The 19,777-nt window shown below is 33.5% G+C and overlaps 1 protein-coding gene and 1 long non-coding RNA gene across 3 annotated transcripts in view; one reads left to right on the top strand and one right to left on the bottom strand.

The window, feature by feature from the left end:
• Positions 1–19,528, bottom strand: part of LOC143055001 (uncharacterized) — a 109,052-nt gene extending 89,524 nt beyond the window's left edge. For both annotated transcript variants that reach the window (XM_076228115.1, XM_076228114.1), the window contains exons 1-2: positions 16,012–19,528; positions 11,285–11,365 (exon numbers count right to left, since the gene is read on the bottom strand). In XM_076228115.1, coding sequence (XP_076084230.1) covers positions 11,285–11,365; positions 16,012–19,245 — 3,315 coding nt within the window. In that variant the 5' untranslated portion in view covers positions 19,246–19,528. The remainder of the gene's footprint in view (positions 1–11,284; positions 11,366–16,011) is intronic.
• Positions 6,793–8,068, top strand: LOC143054821 (uncharacterized). The gene is made up of 2 exons (XR_012971835.1): positions 6,793–6,961; positions 7,700–8,068. It is a non-coding gene; the product is annotated as an uncharacterized LOC143054821 (long non-coding RNA).
• Positions 19,529–19,777: the final 249 nt, after the last annotated feature.

Here is a 19,777-nt window from a genome sequence, read left to right on the forward strand (position 1 = left end):
CAGAATTTTTCAGTATACAAAACCATCTGTTCCTGTTTGTGCTCTGTCACCATGACAACAAGACAAGATACTAAAGGTATTTTGTGTTTTTTACATTCTTCTTAATTGGTTACGGTGTAACAGTTTTGACATAGATTTCACGGTATATATGTATATAAAAAAATCTATTCTGTATATTCGATTATAATATAGACTGCCAGAAAATAACATGTATTTAAGAATTTGATCAGCCCGAATGTTTTTATTAAACTTTGGTGAGAGAAGCTAGATGGATAAGATTCAATACACATTGATGAATAAGATAAAACACTTCTTCAAATCAGTTCAACCTTGCCACTACTGATTAAATTCCACAAGTACAAACTTGATTGATATTATACATTTTTTTCAATTTGTTTCGGGATGTTTGGAATCAATTTCTATCATATGGTGTTCATTTGTAGCGAGATATAGGTACAAGTCATGACCACCTTGAAAGGTTTGGCGTTGTTTTCTCATTAATTTGTATAAAATAATTTGGTGTCAATTAGTATAAGTATACATAAAAATGAGAATGGAAAGGGGGAATGTGTCAAAGAGACAACAACCCGATCAAAAAGCAGACAACAGCCGAAGGCCACCAATGGGTCTTCAATGTATATATATTCTTTTGTTGTAAATACATTTTGAAAGGTATTATAGCTGATGTGTTTCCCTTTGGGTTTTGTTTTAGTAAACTTTGTAATCCGAATTTGTTTTCTCTTAATCTATTTGTGACTTTTGAATAGCGGATATTACTGTTGAATGTTTTAAGCATTTGTATATTTTAGACTATTTTGATTGCCTCCAATACCTTGCCAAGGACTTGGAATTTTTCGATCATTATAAAAGGACACCCCTTTTAGGGGCGGATCAAGCCAAATTTTAAACGGGGATTCCTATACCATGAAAAGAGGGATTCCAACCATGTGTCCACATTTAAATGTAATGGTCGTAAAAAACCGGAGGAGTCAACCATATGTCTCCATTTAAATGTATTGATTGTAAAAAACAGCAGGTTCTAACCATATGTCTCTATTTAAATGTATTGATGGTAAAAAAACGGGAGGTTCTAACCATATGTCTCCATCTAAATGTATTGATCGTAAAAAAAAACGGGAGGTTCAAGCCATATGTCTCCATTTAAATGTATTGGTCGTAAAAAAGGGAGGTTCCAACCTTATGTCTCCATTTAAATGAATTGATCGTAAAAGACGGGGAGTTTCCAACTGTGTCTCCATTTAAATGTATTGATCGTAAAAGGCGTGGGGTGTCCCAACCCCTGGACTCCCCTGGATCCGCCACTGCCTTTATTCTATCGATGTTGCCAGAAAAGTATCAGATACATACAGACTAAGCACTATTATTGAAGATGGTTTATCTAAACAGGATTACAGAGTTGTTACATATGTTTATATAATTAAGATCTATCCTTTATCTATATCTATATACCACTGACAAACAGTGTGGTAAATTACAGAGAGTACATATACATTGTACATGCATATTTTGTTTTATCCTTCAATTTAACCTTGGCGCTTTACTTTCCATTATTTTGTTTCAGTATATAATTAATTATCAACTGTTGTCTTTGTATATATATACTGATAACATAGATACATGTATATAAATGATCGACATAGCTTAAACGCGGACCGCATGGAGAGGACGACAAAAAAAAATAAGCTGTGATGTAAAACAATAATTTCAATATCGTCGTTCTTATAATCTGTTAATAAATGTAATTGCATTTAAAGTAATTAAATAAGTGTATGTATATAATGTAAAAAGATGCGGTAAAAAAAAAGATTGCAAGTGACAACTCTTCCCCCGCCTGCTGGTGCTGAATACCCATAGTAGCCCTTGAGTTGTGTCTGCTTGTTGGTCGGGTTTTTGTCTATTTGACACGTTCCACGTTTCCATTCTCTATTCGTGTATTTTTTATGTCTACCTCGGAAACAACCATAACATGTATGAATGCTTCGGTCTTGTTCTTGTGCATACGAAATTGTCGTAGAACTAGATATAAATCGGTATATATGGTATAGGTATGAGTGCAAATGAGACAATTCTCCATCCAAGTAATAATTTGTAAAAGTAAACCATTATAGGTAAAAAGCAGTCTTTGTCAGTATTGGCCTATTTACATTATTTGGCCATGGTTAACATAGATTGTAAATCACTTCGTTTCAATGATTTATCGACAACACCTCAGAAGTGATAGCTATCAAATATAACGCCAACAATAGTTAACATCTGACATTTTTACTCATCTAATGACTTTACAATTGAAGTTATTGAGCGTCTAGTGGCAAACAGATCATGCATGTTGAGAACGAGACCAAGTCAATTGTTTAAATTAATACAATATGTAGATCCTGTTATAGGGGTAGTCCGGGATGAAAATCAGTAAATTTGGACTGCTCCTGTAAAATTTGGGTATATTGGACTTAAATTTTGCCTGGTAAAGGACTACATACGGACCACTCATAGAGTTTCAGAATTGCAAGGGCTTTTAACTTTCGGAGAGTGTGGATCTTGCGTACTTGAGCATACCACTAGTCGAACGGGACAACAAACTTTGGCAAGGGTTTTACTGACGGTCGTTGTGGGGTGGAGTGAGCAACTTAGATCTTTTGAAAGACATTTTGTTTCTATTTACTTATCTTTTGCGCTCCAAAAAGTGCTATCGTATATTTGGCACCCAAAACTATTGGAATCGAGCATTCCTTATCAATCACCCGAAAGTGTGTGTCGAGCAGACACCTGTTCAATTCATCTTTTGTTATCTTTATTTAGTTATGATCAAGATTCTTCTTATTGCAATAAGTTAGGTCAAAATTTAAAAATACAAAAGTCTATATAAGTTGTGAATATTTCTAACTGATACAACATTTTATATAGCTGGCTGAGAAACCGTAGCTCTTATGATCCCTGTGATATTATTTCTGATATTTTACAGATGGTTAGCAAATTATACAAAAAGTATCACAGGGACCATAGGAGCTGTAGATCCTTAGAGCTTATTTTCATCCGGAGCGGAATGCACCTTATGATATTTGTAGTTACAATTTCATTAGCAAATCTAGTTATTTGTTTTGGTTGGGTTCGTGATATTTAATCTTGAGTTGGTAATGTTGACAGTTTTTCGTCTCTTGTGTAGTGTTTTATACCTTTTTGTAGTGTTTTTAGTCTCTTTTGTAGTGTTTTATACCTTTTGTAATGTTTTTAGTCTCTTTTGTAGTTTTTAGTCTCTTTTGTAGTGTTTTTCGTCTCTTTTGTAGTGTTTTATACCTTTTGTAGTGTTTTTAGTCTCTTTTGTAGTGTTTTATACCCTTTGTAATGTTTTTAGTCTCTTTTGTAGTGTTTTTAGTCTCTTTTGTAGTGTTTTATACCTTTTGTAGTGTTTTTAGTCTCTTTTGTAGTGTTTTATGCCTTTTTGTAGTGTTTTTAGTCTCTTTTGTAGTGTTTTTAGTCTGTTTTGTAGTGTTTTCTGATGGTTATGATTGTTTTGTCTGTTTTACTTTAACACATGATTGTTTATTGTTGTCTGTGTGTGTGTCTCCTTTTTAATAACTTATTAGTTCCAGTTCAACAGCTATTTTCATTGACGTCCTTCGTGCATATGAATTAAGTTCTTTGAAAGAAACCTAGCGTACACAGCAACAATGATGCCAATATACTGTCCCTTAACTTTACACAAACAATGTCTAAAACAAGAAAGTTTTAAATCAATGAAGTCGAGAAAAATTGTGACCTCAAAAATTACCGATCTTACATTAATACCAGATTCTATAAATAATTAAAAAATAAAAAGATACAACAAAAAAACAACCAATGACACCATCAATAGAATAGTTTTGAGAAGTATTATGATAGTTGGCGCCTCCAAACATGTTAGCTTGACCCTGCCACAATCTGTATGTGCTTGTCCTATAAGTCAGGAGTTGGTATTACAGTGTTTGTCGTTAGTTCATGTCTGTCATTATGTTTTCGTGAATTGTTCTGTCAAAGTTAAGCCGTTATAGTTTTCTCCATTGAATTGTTTCTTATTTGTCTTGTCAAGGCCTTTTAAAGACGGTACGGTTTTTTTTTCAGAAACGAAGATCGTCCGTTGCCCATAATTGCTTACATTTGAAAGTTGGTGGATAGTGGTCTCATTGACAATGATACATCTTAATTTTATATCATGAGCATTTGGAGGAGTTAATCTAAGCTTTTCAGACAACAAACCACCACATTTAATCTCTTAGTGGATTAGCAAAATATACATAAAAGTTCGAACAAACAAAATATACACAAAAGACCGAACAAACAAAATATATACATAAAAGACCGAACAATATACTGAACAGGCAGCTAAATCAATAAAATACCATATAATGAAAGCCAAACAAAAATTATGCAGTAACTCAAACTTATATATCACACCTAAATTATGTCGTCCAAGGCTGATACTAATGGAAGTACTTCCGAAAAGATTTAATACAGCTGCATGTGTAATAAATACAGGAAGACTTGATTGTATAAATTTGATCAAAATTAAAAGTTGCCTCAAAATTATAACTAGAGGCAAAAGTAGACGGAGTTACTCAATAAGTGAAATCCCCTCAATTGTTCTAGATCATAATACTTATAAAATGGTTCTACTAATTCATTTTTAAATAAAAATTTTAAGTTCAGAGCTGGCAATTTTTGTCATATGTCCAACCAAAATGAAAGATGGTCTTCCACAGTGTTGTTTGAAATCAGATTGTAAACAACAAAGATCATGTGGAGAGTATTTTGTCTATGGCATTACTGTGTAGTTTGGTTAGAACTTGACACATTGTTCCAAAAAACAAGATAAAAATAATTTTTAATAGGGTTTTACTGAGAACAATGTTACTCTCATATCTGTTTTTGTGCCTTTTTGTGTCAGGATGTATAAGTACCCGGCCACGTCCACTTGTATTTTTGTCCATCTGATGAGTTAAGCCTTTTTCATGTGATTTTTATAGTTCGTTCTTATGTTGTATTGTTATACCACTGTCCCAGGTTAGGGGGAGGGTTGGGATCCCGCTAACATGTTTAACCCCGCCACATTATTTATGTATGTGCCTGTCCCCAAGTCAGGAGCCTGTAATTCAGTGGTTGTCGTTTGTTTATGTGTTACATTTTTTTTTCGTCTTTTTTTTATATATATAAATAAGGCCATTAGTTTTCTCGTTTGAATTGTTTTACATTGTCTTATCGGGGCCTTTTATAGCTTACTATGCGGTATGGGCTTTGCTCATTGTTGAAGGCCGTACGGTGACCTATAGTTGTTAATGTCTGTGTCACTTTGGTCTCTTGTGGACAGTTGTCTCATTGGCAATCATACCACATCTTTTTATATTGTCATAATACCAACATTTTTGTCAATCAACAGAGCTTAAAAACAAGAAGTCCCCCATAAACATCCCTAGAGTTTCAAAACAGTTCGCCAAGTTGTTTCAGAAGAAAAGATTTTTTATAATCGATGGATCAAAATAAGACTGTGCCTGGTACTTTTTTTTATACCCAACCCCTACTTTTGGCCATTTGTAGGTCTTCTATTCAGCAATCGATTATGAAAATAAAATTTGGGTTTCGATACGGTTTAATGAGAACTGTGTGCCGTCATTTCCCCAATAAATATCCCCTAATCCACATTGGATTCATATAATATAGAATAATGGGCAAAAAGTGAAGAATGAATGAATTGAATAAAACATTAATTAAGGTTCATCATAACAAATGGACAAATATGGCCGTATTTGCACCTCAAAAACTACTCTGTGTACAGACTTACCTGTGCTGTTTGGAAAGTTTTAATGCCTAGCATCCACTAGATATATAAAAGTTAAATGCATTTTGTGTTAAAGAAAGATCAAATCTTTTTGGTTTTTGCGGGGCATTTTTTTTCCTTTCTGCAGAAGGTGTTAAAATAAACAAACACCTGAATTACTTTGATACTGTCCACTCACTGACTCAGATGAACTCTTTTACTCACCTGTAGTTGTGAAGATACCTCTTGTCCATGTCAATTAAGGACAATCAAAACAATACAAACCGGTTTTTTACCTGAGGGAGCATCTCATAGTTGTACCACAACTTAGTTAATTTTCAGACCTTTTGCATGAAGGAAAAAAATGCCCATCGAAATCCAAAAGAGATTTTATCTTTTTGAAACACAAAATGCATTTAACTTTATTATATCTATTGGATGCCAGGCATTAAAACTTTTTTTGGCATGTAAATACAGCCATATTTGTCCGTTTGTTATGATGAACCTTAAAGAATTGTGAAAATAGACAATTAATAAATAATAACGTAATGGGGCAATCGAATATACAGAATAGAGAATTATGGGTAAAATAATTTAGGGATAGAGAAAATGACATTTATATAAACATAAAAGAATGAAGAAAGGAAGACAATCTTCCCTACTCAAGAATGAAATGATGACTTATTGTAGAGGTCTTCTAATCAAGAATGAAAGGATGACTTCTTGTAGAGGTCTTCTAATCATCAATATTTTTAAGTTGTGACGTTCCCCTTATAGTTTCAGAGGAGTACACTTTAGAATTAGTCCAAACTTTTCATCCGAAACGACACTTAAAGAGGACCTGTGATTTTCCGCGCATTATTGCATTTTTCGGTTTAACTTCGATACGTAGATTTTGGGAATCAATTGCAGTATACGGAAGAAATAGTACTCATCATCGATTTATCAATGAGTATATCGGCATTATAGTCAATGGCTAATCAGTGGGCGAACTGGTGACAAAATATTACCTCCCCTGTAAACAGTGCGCTCTTCTGACTAGAGGTAATCGGTAAAGAAAAACGGACGATGCTGTAATTGTTTAGCTTGTTAAAAATGAGCTAGCACAAACGAACTAAGATGTGTCAACATAATGTGAATATGATTACGAATCAGGTAAAAGATTTATTGTTAAGTTTATCACCTCATTGTATCATCATATGATAGGTAAATGCGTGAATTTTTTATTTTCAGTGTCGTTAGGGTTCAAACTTGTAATCATGCCATCCTTTCATTATTTTTTTTTAAATACTATCCAATGGTCGGAACACCTTGATTTTCTCCCAATTTGTAAAGTTGATTATGTTGCATCATATATATTTTTATCGGTGGAAAAAATTGATATGCAGCAAAGATTGGCAGTTTTTAATTTGTGTTGCTATGTGAAAAAAAGGGAAGTAAATTAAAGTAAAAGAAGGCGCGCTTTTTCAAATAGTAAACAATTTAATTCAGATGCATAGTATTTTGTCAAATGATAAAGAATATCGTAGAAACTTGCTAGAAATTCATCTAATTTATAAAAGATATACAACATGACATACTGAAATTTGAAAAGGGGTAAAACCACCATACCTTGAACAAATTCAGTAAAAAAAAGGGGGGGGGAATGCTAAGAAATTTAGATTTTATTTATTTGTTGTCGACAGCCAAAAGATGATTTGACATGCTACTAACTACTTTTTCAATTTCCTTGTAAAGTAAAATTGGCTTTTTTGGGGGTCTCTGTTCATTGTGGTCTAACATTTTCAGGTTCTCTTTCAAGGACGTATATTATGTTAGTTATACCTCCTTGTTCTCTTTGGATTGCCAAATAATATTATAATCATCTAATTGAATGTTCAAATTATTTTGCAGCGATGGTCTGTATGGAAGGAAGACTGTCATAAAACCCAACAGTTCCGGATGGCCCTTTAAACTAATTGCTTAACATCAATAGCGATGTAAGATTCAAGTGTTTGATTTAGCACAAGTTTAGCCAGGTTTTCCTTGTAATTGTGGCAGAAAAACCACAAGACAGTGTCTGGCATTGAAAGGATTTCAAACGGATGTTTTATGGAATGATTCTCCGGCGTACATATGGCAATCATATGCATAGGAATGTGGAGCTAGTCTCTTTCATGCAGCAATTTTTAATTTCCAATATAAACTCCGAAAAGACAAGAGCATAGAAATGTATACCAATGAGAAACATTCTTTGTGAATAAAATCATTCCAAAACTTAAATGTGTCATTAGTGTTGCATTATTTATCAGTAGAGATAATCAGATTCCAGTAAGATTGCCCAACTGAAGGTTTTTGTTGGTAATGTTTTGTAAATCTTAGTTGTTTTGACAAGCTGGGCTGTGCAGGTTGCCCGGCTGCCCCTTTCAGTGTGAGACAATATTTTGTTTATTGTAAACAAAATCACTGATTCAAGACTGGAGCGGGCCCCTTTAAGGCAGTTAGTGCGAATCCCTTAGGTTTCAACCATTACATGCAATACGGGGGGAGGGGGAATATTTTTTTTACCGAGTCAAACATTTTTCCTAATAATAATACATTGAGATTTAACATATACTTTGCTATATGTAGTGTTTATATTAAAGTATTGCCAACAAAATTCATTAAATTTGGGATCATAATATTGTTTAAGAAAAACCCTTACCCCCTCCCCTGTACATCATAAAAGTGCATAATCTTCTGTAACACACGTGCATGGTTAATTCGGATCACATATTTTCTATTCCGATATTATAAGAATTCGAAGGTGACGTTCATATTATTTACAATATCATGCAAAAATTTTCTGGGATTTTTTTTTTACTATCAACGTTGAACCTCGAGGTTATACACATTGTAGTAAAAAAAAAAAATCCAATAAAAACGTTGAATGTAAATGATATGCACCTTTAAAATCTTATATTGTAGGACTCATGTTGTTCTAACATAATGTGTTGATCAATTATGTTATGATGATTTTGATAAACTTCACATTAGGTAATCTTTCACGTATATTGATTACATTATATCGAGTTGTCCCAACGATATACTTGTCGGTGTGCTCGATCATACGAATTTACCGACATTCGTATAGACAAAATGACACAACTTTGAAAAATTCTTGTGACGAAACTACATTTCGGAACACGTTAAAAATTGGGTACTCAGAAAGCTACATTATTAAGGTTTGATATATATTTTTTTCAAAAAAAAAGAAAAATATGCAGTCAAATCTGGCAGTTTTTTACACACCCCTATGTTGAATAATAGGTTGTTTAATTAACGGCATGTTTGGCAATAAAAAAATCATATATTAACAAATTTAGCTTTAACATATACTTTATTTATAGTGGTTGTATAAAAGTTAGATAATGGTTTTGTGTTTTAAGAGATATTCATCCCTATGCATATCGGTTTTTATGCGTAAATTGTCTCTCCTGTTTTTAGACCTTTTCTATCTCTTTCATAAGAAGAGTGACTTTTCTATTGTTCTAGTGTCACTGGAAATCCCACTGCTAATACGGAAACATGTACACATTGAATTTATGAAACCATAAAATTATTTTTTGACTCTTCACATTTTACATAATCCGCGAAGGTTCAATAAATTCAAAATAAATAATTACCATTCATTATAAAAATTTCTATCAAAAATAAGGCTCAAAGAACTTTTTATATCATTTATATTAACAATAACAACGTACACATATCTTGGCGTATGAATGGGCGTGTCGCCATAAAAATTGACAACATTGAAAATAAAAGTAATACTTTTAACCAAAAATAAAAGTAATACTTTTAATAACCAATCAGAAGAGAGTAAATACACCAAATTTATTTATTCTGTATAGTTCCTTTATTTGGCTATCCTTGATAGAATTTCACTGATTAATTTGCCGTTTTGGAATCCTTTTAATGGGTATTATCAAAGTTCTAATCCCCTAAATGAGAATAACGCCCAAGTCATTGGTTTGTTATCCATGTTATGGTTTTGATGTACGCTTTTGAAAATATTACCCAGAATGCATAAGTTTTTGAAAGGGTGAATTTTACGCTGTAACGTTAATGAAAATATACATTTATGAAGATTCCTTCATGCCTCTGTAAAATAGTTGCAACAAGCTAAAGTTAAAATGCATATTTTATTAAGCCATGCACCTTAAGAGCATTCCATAAAGAAAACCAGGCATGCAAATCGTTCCGAGCAAGAACACAAGCCATAATGCTTTTAAGGAAAAAACAAGACTTAGCAAAAAACTTTTTTATTTTTTTAAAAAGTCTGAACGCGAGTTTTGAGCATCACATATAAATTATCAGTCGGTCTGTATACTCATGCTACTTTTTGTTAGTTGCGAAAAATTTGCTAATTTAAATTAACCGTTGCACATTTCTTTTCTTCTATTAAATGGAAATAAAACACGAGCTGATTTTTCTCAAATGTAAAAACTGATATGTAAATCGAAGAAATGAAATGTGTTCTTAAATGCTTTAAAATTCGAAAGTTTTGTTTCGTCGGAACGATTGACACACACACTGCTGCTGGCTTTCTTCTTGGAGCGCCCTCTATGATGATGGCTGAGATGTCACATGATAGCACATGAGATGTAGGGATGTGTTCAACCGTCGAAATGTCAAAACTGCAAGCAAAAAATATATATATATTCTACTAGCCTTTATCAAAAGATAAATTGGGTCTTTTCTCAAACAAAAAAGAAAAAAATAACCCCGACAAAACTTCAAAATGTGTTCATTTATTTATTTACTTTATTGTTTATTTATTTACTTTATTGTTTATTTTAAAGTTGTAAATGGTGTATATAGCATTTCTGACCTATCGACGACTCGACAAAACCAGAATAGAATAACCAGAAAAGACGACTAAATATATGAAGTTGGAGTCAATAACAATTATCTAAAAGGACTTAAAAAACAATAAGTTTCATGGAAAACGGTTTACAAAAAATAATCATGCAATCTCAACACTAGCTTCGTTTGATGTGTTTGAACTTTGGAATTTGCCATTTGATTTGGGACTTTTCTTTTTGAATTTTCCTCGGAGTTCAGTATTTTTGTGTTACTACTTTTTACATAGTACTAGCTCTACATTATATTGCTTTGTCAGCACTTTTTGGTAACATAATGTTATATCTATCACTGGCTAGTATGAAATGTTGGAAATAGAGGGTCGGGATGGGATTTACAATAGAGAATATAATGCAAAAAGTTCAAAATAATGTGCAAAAGTGGAAGAAGAGAGAAATATACATGTCCGAAAAGAGGAGAGAGCATTATGGGCGGCTAGAAAATAAAGATAGAAAAAAAATGGACTGCTAGAAAATAGAGAATAATAAATTAAGAAAAATGGTATAATAGAAAAGGAAATAAAAAAAAACGAGGACCCCCCCCCCCCTTTCCTCTCCTCTCCGTCCTACTTCAGACCATAATAGTAAAAGTACTCACCCGACGATCCTTAATATCATCCTGAGACACAGGTGTACCGGGGGTGGATTTTTCTGATAACTTTTTTCTCAGTTCTGCTGTCTGCAACATACCAAAAAAGGTCATGTAATGTTTTTATTCTCATATAATTGTTGTGAAAATTATACAACTAATTTGACACATGGGAAGTACGTTATTTATCATATTATAGTATCGGCAACAACAAAACACGTATTCATCTACTGATGATCAATATTACCTCATTGGCTTTCAAATAATTTTTTTGCGTTCTTGTCTATAGTTATGGCCATGCATGGTTGAAACAAAATTGCTTCATTGCTTGCTGGCCTTCGACTGTTTTAAGCTCTTTGTTCGGGTTGTTTTCTCTTTGACGCATTCCCCGTTTCCATTCTCAATTTTATTTAATGTTATTACCACGATTCCATTAAATGAGGGAAAAGATCAAATAAAATAAATGGACATCACCTTTAAAAAAAGTAGAACGACAAAAAGACAAACATCAGTCCAAATATCACCACACAACAATCTAACGATCAAGCAATTTAGGGCCCGTATAACGATACATAACCTTTATTCTGCGAGTATAATTATAAGACACAAAACATATGGAATCTATATACACATTGTTTTCCTATTACTCTTTGTTGATTACACACACTAACCAATCATCTCAGGTCTGATGCCAAGTAAATTGTAAATCCTATCTATTCTTTTCATTAACAATTGTGTTTCTTTGGAGAACAATAAGTGAGAAGTATAAATAATGATTTTGTACTATTGAGAAATGTGTGAGTTAGTGAGTCGACTATCAGAATTGGAGACATAGGTACTTTTATTTCAATTTTGTTATTTAAGGAGTGCATCCCCTCCCAGACCCCCCCCCCCCCGTTTTTTTTTAAAGTTAGAAGGTTTTCTAATACATTTTAATAGATATTCAACAGACAAGGTACTGAATCAAAATATTTGGTTTTACTTATGCACAGTGTGTGTGTATGGGCTGAAAAAGAGGGGGTAGTTTTAACTCACTCTTTGGGGTGTATATAGATATAGGATGATGTGGTGTGAGTGCCAATGAGACAACTCTCCAACCAATTAACAATTTATAAAAGTAAACCATTATAAGTCAATAAACGGCCTTCAACACGGAGCCTTGGCTCACACCGAACAAAAAGCTATAAAGGGTCCCAAAATTACTAGTGTAAAACCATTCAAACGGGAAAACCAACGTATATGCACTACATTGCCATGTTGGAATGTAAACATAATATATGAAATGTATCGTGTATGGAAATTGGAAATCTTTGTACAGGCTTAGTTTTATTCTGCTCCTAACACGACTTTTTAAGAAAGAAATATAAATTGTCTGTCCCGGTCAAACGTTCTTTTTGCACCTCTTTTCATCTTCGTTGATCTACTAGCATTCTGTATAACCTTCAGTGATTTAGTTTGTATAACCAGTGACCAGTAGAAAAGAACACTGTAAAGTGGGGAAGGAGAATGTTAACTTCTAATTACTAGTTTTAAGGATGGTTAGTGCCCTCTTTCATTTTAATTTTAAATCTTGCTATTTCTTATATGTGTTAATCAAAAAAGGGGGACCAAAACATATTTGTAAACTGACTCCTACGTTCCCGTAAGAAGGAGCATCAATATCACCGGACATATCTTATACGAAATACTCCCTATTTCTATAATACAAACCTAATTGGTTGATCGAGTGCTTTTTGGTTAACTTTAAATATTGGTGAAATAGTTGTCACTGCACTTTTGTTAATGTTTAATCGATCACCGATTTCAACAATATTAACTGGCTATTGGGCTGTGGGGAAGTTATATCAAAGAATTTCAGAAACAGTTGTTTGAAAGTCTAGAAAATATAAAGACATTGCTGTCGTTTACAAGGGCTTTTTCGTGTTGGGATGTACAAGTACCCGTCCACGTCTACGTTTTTTTTTTTTGGTTTTTTTTTTGTTAGATTACTTGTATCCATCTGATGAGCTTAGCCTTTTCAACATATCTTATAGTTTGTTCTTATCTGTTATACATCTGTCACGGGTTAGGGGAGGGTTGTTCTTATCTGTTATACATCTGTCACGGGTTAGGGGAGGGTTGTGCAACCGCTAGCATGGTTAAACCCGCAACATTCTGTAAGTGTCTGTCCCAAGTCAGGAGCATTTACATGTAATTCGGTAGTTGTCTGTTGCTGTGTTAGATACCAGTATTTGTTGTTAATTATTATTTTTACACATTCATTATGTCGTTTATTTTCTCGTTTTTCTCGTTTGACTTGTTTACCATTTGTCATTTCGGAGAATGTAATAGCTGACTGTTGCGTTATGGGTAACGGGTTTTGCTCATTGTCAAAGGCCGTACGGTGACCTATATATAGTTGTTGATTTCAGTGTCAGTTTTTTTTGTCTCTTGTGGAGAGTTGAATCATTATCAATCATACCACATCTTCTTTTTTATATATCAAATGGTTAAAAGGGTATACCTCAACATTATCAGTTTGTATCTTAGATATTATATTTGTAGAATGCTATAAATAGATAAACAAGAACATCTTGTTTCAAAATTATGCATTCGAATGATGTACGATATTCGCCAGATGTGATTTCTAATTATTCAGCCAGAAAATATATATATTGATAATGGATAAATTTTGCACGTGGTGTATATGCAGACGTCGAGATAATTCACGTGCATATTGACAGGCGCGTGAGTGCATTACTGCTATTATCTGTATATATCACGTTATAAAAACATAGGGAGGGTCTAGATTTTACGATTACCCCCCGAGTTGTTTGATATAGCATTACTTGAAGATAAATTTTAATATATTTGAATGGTACAAGGAATTAATTAAGACTAGGTTGTTCAGATTTATTTTAAGACAAGCCACTTAAATTTTGAATGGGGTGCTTGTTTGATTGAAGTACAGATTCTTAGAGCCTTCTTCGTTGAATAAGAGGTATAGGGGGTATGAATGAGGATCTAAATGGGGCTCATATCTTTTTTCTTTTATCTTACTATTCCATATTTTCACTTGTCTTTTATTGATTTGGCCCATTATTATCCGTTCATTAGAATTGTTTGCCTATTTTTTATTTTGCTTGTTTTTTATTCTGCAGTTTCTGTCCATTAATCTCTGTACTGTACTGTAAAACCCATACAGATCATCAGAGGCGGATTTAAGGGGGGACCGGGCCCTACCTTTTTTTATGTTTATTTAATGTATAAATCAAAAATCATTAATACATGTTATAATATAATAATATCTTATTTTTTACGGTATTTATTCAGAAAATTGCAGTCAGATTTTTTATTTTGCACTTAATGAATTTTGAAATATGTTTTTTTCTTTACAAAAATCAAAGTTTGTCTTAATGATCTGTATTGGGTGATTTCTCATTGGCCATTACATTATATTTTCTTCTTACAAAAATATGTACCAGCGAAAACCTCCATACCAACAAACATGTAACCAAGGAAACAAAATTTCCCTGATGAACCCCACCTGCAGATTTAAGAGAAACTGCTATTTTGAAAAGAAAACGAATTTGAACACTTGTTGAATGTTTCTGGTAGATGAGAATAGATAATCGCACACCGAGGAATTTTTCACTATCTCTCAAAGATATTTCGGTATATAATACGATGAAGCTGATATTGTTGATCTAATGTTCATTCAACAAAATTAAATCTCCTGGCATTTGATTCATGACAAAAGTTGAGCGAAAAAAAAAAACTTTCGGTAAAATGAATTATTAAAATATCATTACAATGTATAATATAAATAATATAATATACCAAGGAATATTTATAAATACATTTGATTTACATGTATATATGTTAATCTTTACGGTGACCTATAGTTGTTAATGTCTCTGTCATTTTGGTCTTTTGTGGATAGTTGTCTCATTGGCAATCATACCACATCTTCTTTTTTATATTTACATATGTATGATTGTATAAAGGCTCTGGTGGTAACTCACGCTGTAGGGTAATCCAGTTTAGGGGGTATATAGGGTGACGGCAAACTTGCAATATAAACAAAATAGTTTACCTCAGTATTTCAGATCTTTCAACATTAATTTACTTGCTCTAATGAAACTCGGCAAACGAACATCTTACAATTAACTATGAGCACTTTTTATTTGTTTGGAAAACATACGTAATTTATGATATTTCTTGTTAGAGGCGACTTTCTATTGTGTAGTTTTGTGAACGACATTTACCGCCCCCCCCTTTTTTTTACAAATATAGTTGACTGTCTACTTATAGAGTAACATTCTTTTTCTCCCTAAACCGTTAGTACTGATCATCTCAAAACATAAACAAGCACCATTGTTATATTGAGCTATTTACCAATAGAAACAGAATACGGAAAACATATTTGGAAAACAAAACATTTGTTTTAAATATAAATTGATTATGGGCAGCTTTAGCACGACTCCAGATGCGAGTTTTTTTTTTTTTTCGCTGTATTATTGGTAACCCTGGGCTGCTGTCTGCTCTTTGGTCAGGTTGTTGTCCCTTTGAAATAGTCCCAATGTATATTCTCACTATTCTAGGAGGATGTACGCAAGGGAAAAGGGTGGGGGGGGGGGGGGTCTTTGACTTAATCCATCATTTATTTTCACTATTTTAGGATAAACGCGGAAACTAAAGAGAAGGGGGGGGGGGGTTAAACCTGAAAAAAGTATACTGATGAAAGGATAACTCACCTGATCCCTGAGTTTGTCAACCTCCATTTCAAGTTTGAACTGTTTTTTGTCCGACTGTTCTAGAATCTGAGTTAACTGATGGTTTTCGTCCTCAACCTTGCACTTTTTTTCTTCTAAAATGTCTAATTCGTCATGTAGTCGGACAGAAACTTCCTTTGCCAGCCTCAGTTCATCTTCGACATCTCGTATGTGAGATCTCATATCGCCATCAGAAATTTGATTTTGTAATGATTGAATTTTATCCTCGTAATTTTCTTTTTCTGCCTCATATTGCTCATTCTGGCGTTCGTATTTTCTCAATTTGAAACTTAAAACCCGACAGTTTTTAGCGTGCATTTCCATTTCCTTTTGAATTTCTCTGAATTCCTCGGCTTCTTGGTCACGAAAAGTGTCGTACATTTCTTCCATTTCAGATTTCAAGTCCAAGATTTCTTGTTTTAGATTTTCATTATCATCTCTTAATTCGTCCACAATATTCTCACCCTTGCCAAGCCTCTCTCTCAGGTAGTTTAATTCCTCCATATGGGCTGATTTGAGGTCCTCAGTAGTTGAAGATTTAGACTGCACTTTTTTTATTCTTTCTACCAAATTTGTATTTTCGGTTTCGAATTTTGAACATTTTGATTCTAAAGACGACAAATTTTTCTGTAAAACTTTGATTTGATTTTCCATATCCTGTTTCTGTTTCATTAACCGTCCGGAATGCTTTTCGTTTTCCAATAAGCCATTTTTCAGATTTTTATTTTCCTCTTCAAGTTCACTGCATCTTTCTTCCATTTGTTTTAATTGTTTTCTCAACTTTTCAGCCTCACTGTTGAATTTTTCGTTGAAAACATTTTCAACGTCATGTTTTCCTTGCTGTTTTTTGGATACAGAACTATTTTCCTGGACCGACGATTTCTTATGTGACCCTGTTTTATCGTCTGCTTCTGATTTAGCAGACGATTGTAATGATGGTGTCGCCTGCTGAGATGGTGTCGATTTATTCCCACTAGTTGTTCGACCCAGGCTATTATATCTACCGTCATCAAAATCATCATCTAGCAAAAACTTGGCAGCATCTTTGATTTTGTTTATCGCATCTGTATTTAATTTCGGTAACGATTCTTTAGATGCTGTTGTCTCTCCTTCGTCCTTGACCTCATCATTGATGCCAGAGAATTTCTCCTTTTGATCCTGAGTGGGTTGGATGATTGGTGATCTACCTATCTTTCGTTGCGTATCTGGAATCTCTGATTGTTTAACGTCACTCGATTTTGATGACAAATTATGCTCTTTTTTGTCACTTGATGGTTGCATTTTGACAGATGTTGACGTCACTGAAGATTCTTTCTCGTCTTTGTCTGTAACTAAAGTGTCTGACTTGCTACGGGAATATGCCTTTTTATCCAGAATTTTACCAGGAGTGGTTGTTGTTGGTGTTTTAGACAACTTTTCGTACTTTTCCTTTCGCCAATCGGATACGGACTGTCCACTGTCTTTTCCAGACGTGTTTACACTTTCAGCCTTTTTAATGTCAAGTTTTAACTTTCCTTCTAACTTTTCATTTTTCTTATTCTCTATTTCAGATTTCGTTTCTGTCCCTCCTGATTTATCATCGGGTGGTTTTGAAATTTTACCGTCCGATTTTTTTAATTCGATGTTGAATTTATTTGTTTTCTTATCATCGATTTTATTGGTTTCAAACTTTGATTTCGAACCCCATAGACTTGTTTTTTTGTCGTCAAGTTTGGATTTGGAGTCATCAGTCTTTTCTTTCGCGTCTTCTTTCTTTTTTATATCTTTTTCAGCCTTTTTTAATTCTTCAGTTTTGTCTTTCAATGTATTTTTTTGTTCAAACAAATTTGCTCTATTGTCACCGAATTTGGATTTCTCGGGTTCTTTATTTACTGCGGGTTTGTCACCAAATTTAGTTTTTTCTGGTTCTTTTACAGAAGTTGTCATTTTATTGTCCCCAAGTTTCGATCTAGTGTTATCTTTTAAATCACCAAATTTGGATTTTTCAATTTCTTTTGGAATGTTTTTATCACCGAATTTAGATTTCTCAGTTTCTTTCAATTTATCACTTTCTTTTAAATTTCTGTTAGCCCATGACTTTCCTTTATCTTCTTTTATATCTTTGCTCTCTGTTTTCTTTGTACTGTCTTCCTTTTTCTCCTCAGCTTTAGTTTTTTCTTCAATTTTGTCTTTGATGCTGGGTTCAGTTTTTTTAGTAACGCCAAATAGGTTGCCTGTTCCTTTAGACTCGAATTTTGATCTTATTGAATCCTTTCCACTTTCATTCTCCTTCCCCTCGATTTTCAATTTATCTTCCGTTGTTTCGTCCTTCTTTGAATCATCTTGTTTTTTATTCGCCAAAGTGGAACCCCACGCATTCTTCCATTTCATTTTTGTATCCTGTTTTTCCGGGGGTTTAAATTGTTTAACTCCAGCTTTATGCTCATCGTCACCAACCTTTTTCTCGTCCTTCTTTTCGCCACCTATCTTTTCGTCCTTAACATCTTGTGACTTCGGTTCGAATTTTGATTTTGCTCCCCATGTTTTCGTCTTTTCAATTTCTTTCTTTTCGGAATCGGTTTTATTTTCTTTTTCGCTACTTTTCTGTTCGAATTTTGATTTACTTCCCCATAGTTTAGCTTTGTCATTATCTAGTTTTGGTTCTGGTTTGTCTGTTTTTGTGTCAACTTTGCCGTCTTTGACGTCGGTTGTTTTGTCGTTTGGTTTTTTGTTTATTTCGAACTTTCCCTTTAGTTTATTAGTAACTGAACTTTGATCTTTATCGTCGTGCTTTTCTGTTGCTTTTGTGCTGGTTTCAGATTTTCCTTTCTCGGAAAGTGCACTTCCGGTAATCTTTTTATTAAATTTGTCGGCAATTGAAGACGTTTTAAGATCATGTTTTTGTGGAGTTTTATCACTTTCAGAATTTGGTTTATCAGTAGAGGGTTTATTCGATTTGTTCTTATCGTCTTTTGCTAATTTATCTTTTAAAATTTTATCAAATTTCTTGTCTGTAGTTTCATTGTCTTCAGCTTTCTTTAATAAATTTTTCTCAATATCTAACTTTTCGTGACCCGTTTCTTTCTCGCCGTCTGTCGAATGTTCATCTAAAGAATGGAAACAATTTTTACAAAATTTCTTCCGCCAGGCTTGAGGTTCAAATTTTAAACATACAGCACATATAACTTCAGGTTCTTTAGATCCTTCTCGAGAACGTGCAAGATCTTCGGTACTCATATTGTAGATAAATAAAGTCACTCACCTCGGTTTCGATCTAATAATTAGTTTAGTTCCAATTTAATATCCCCGGTATAACCCTTGTCTTTAATTTCCTTAGTATACAATATGGCGGCTAATTAATACAAACTTTACATGTGAAATCATATATAAATAGTTCCATCATTAGTATCTAGATATTTCCCCTGTAGTACTTTACAGTCAGACATTTGTCTTCCACGTCATCAGTTTTCGCGTACTGCATAAGCCATATTCGGCCCGCAGGTGACGTTCCTTGCCAACTATCTCATTTCTCATTTCATGTTCATCAACTACACTCATAGAGGTGCGCAATGGGAGCTTCCGCAATTACCTTACACACAGATTAGCAATTACACGGAACAATTGCGCAATTCTGACAAAAGGAATTTTTAAGACAATATGCATATCATAAAAACGTCAAGTCTGCTTCAGACGAAGATAAAATACCGCAATCAGCTTGTTATTATAATACACACGGATTTTTTTTTATTTCGGTAAAAGTGAGTTCATC

Source organism: Mytilus galloprovincialis, chromosome 12, assembly GCF_965363235.1.
Source record: "Mytilus galloprovincialis chromosome 12, xbMytGall1.hap1.1, whole genome shotgun sequence".
NCBI lineage: Eukaryota > Metazoa > Mollusca > Bivalvia > Mytilida > Mytilidae > Mytilus > Mytilus galloprovincialis.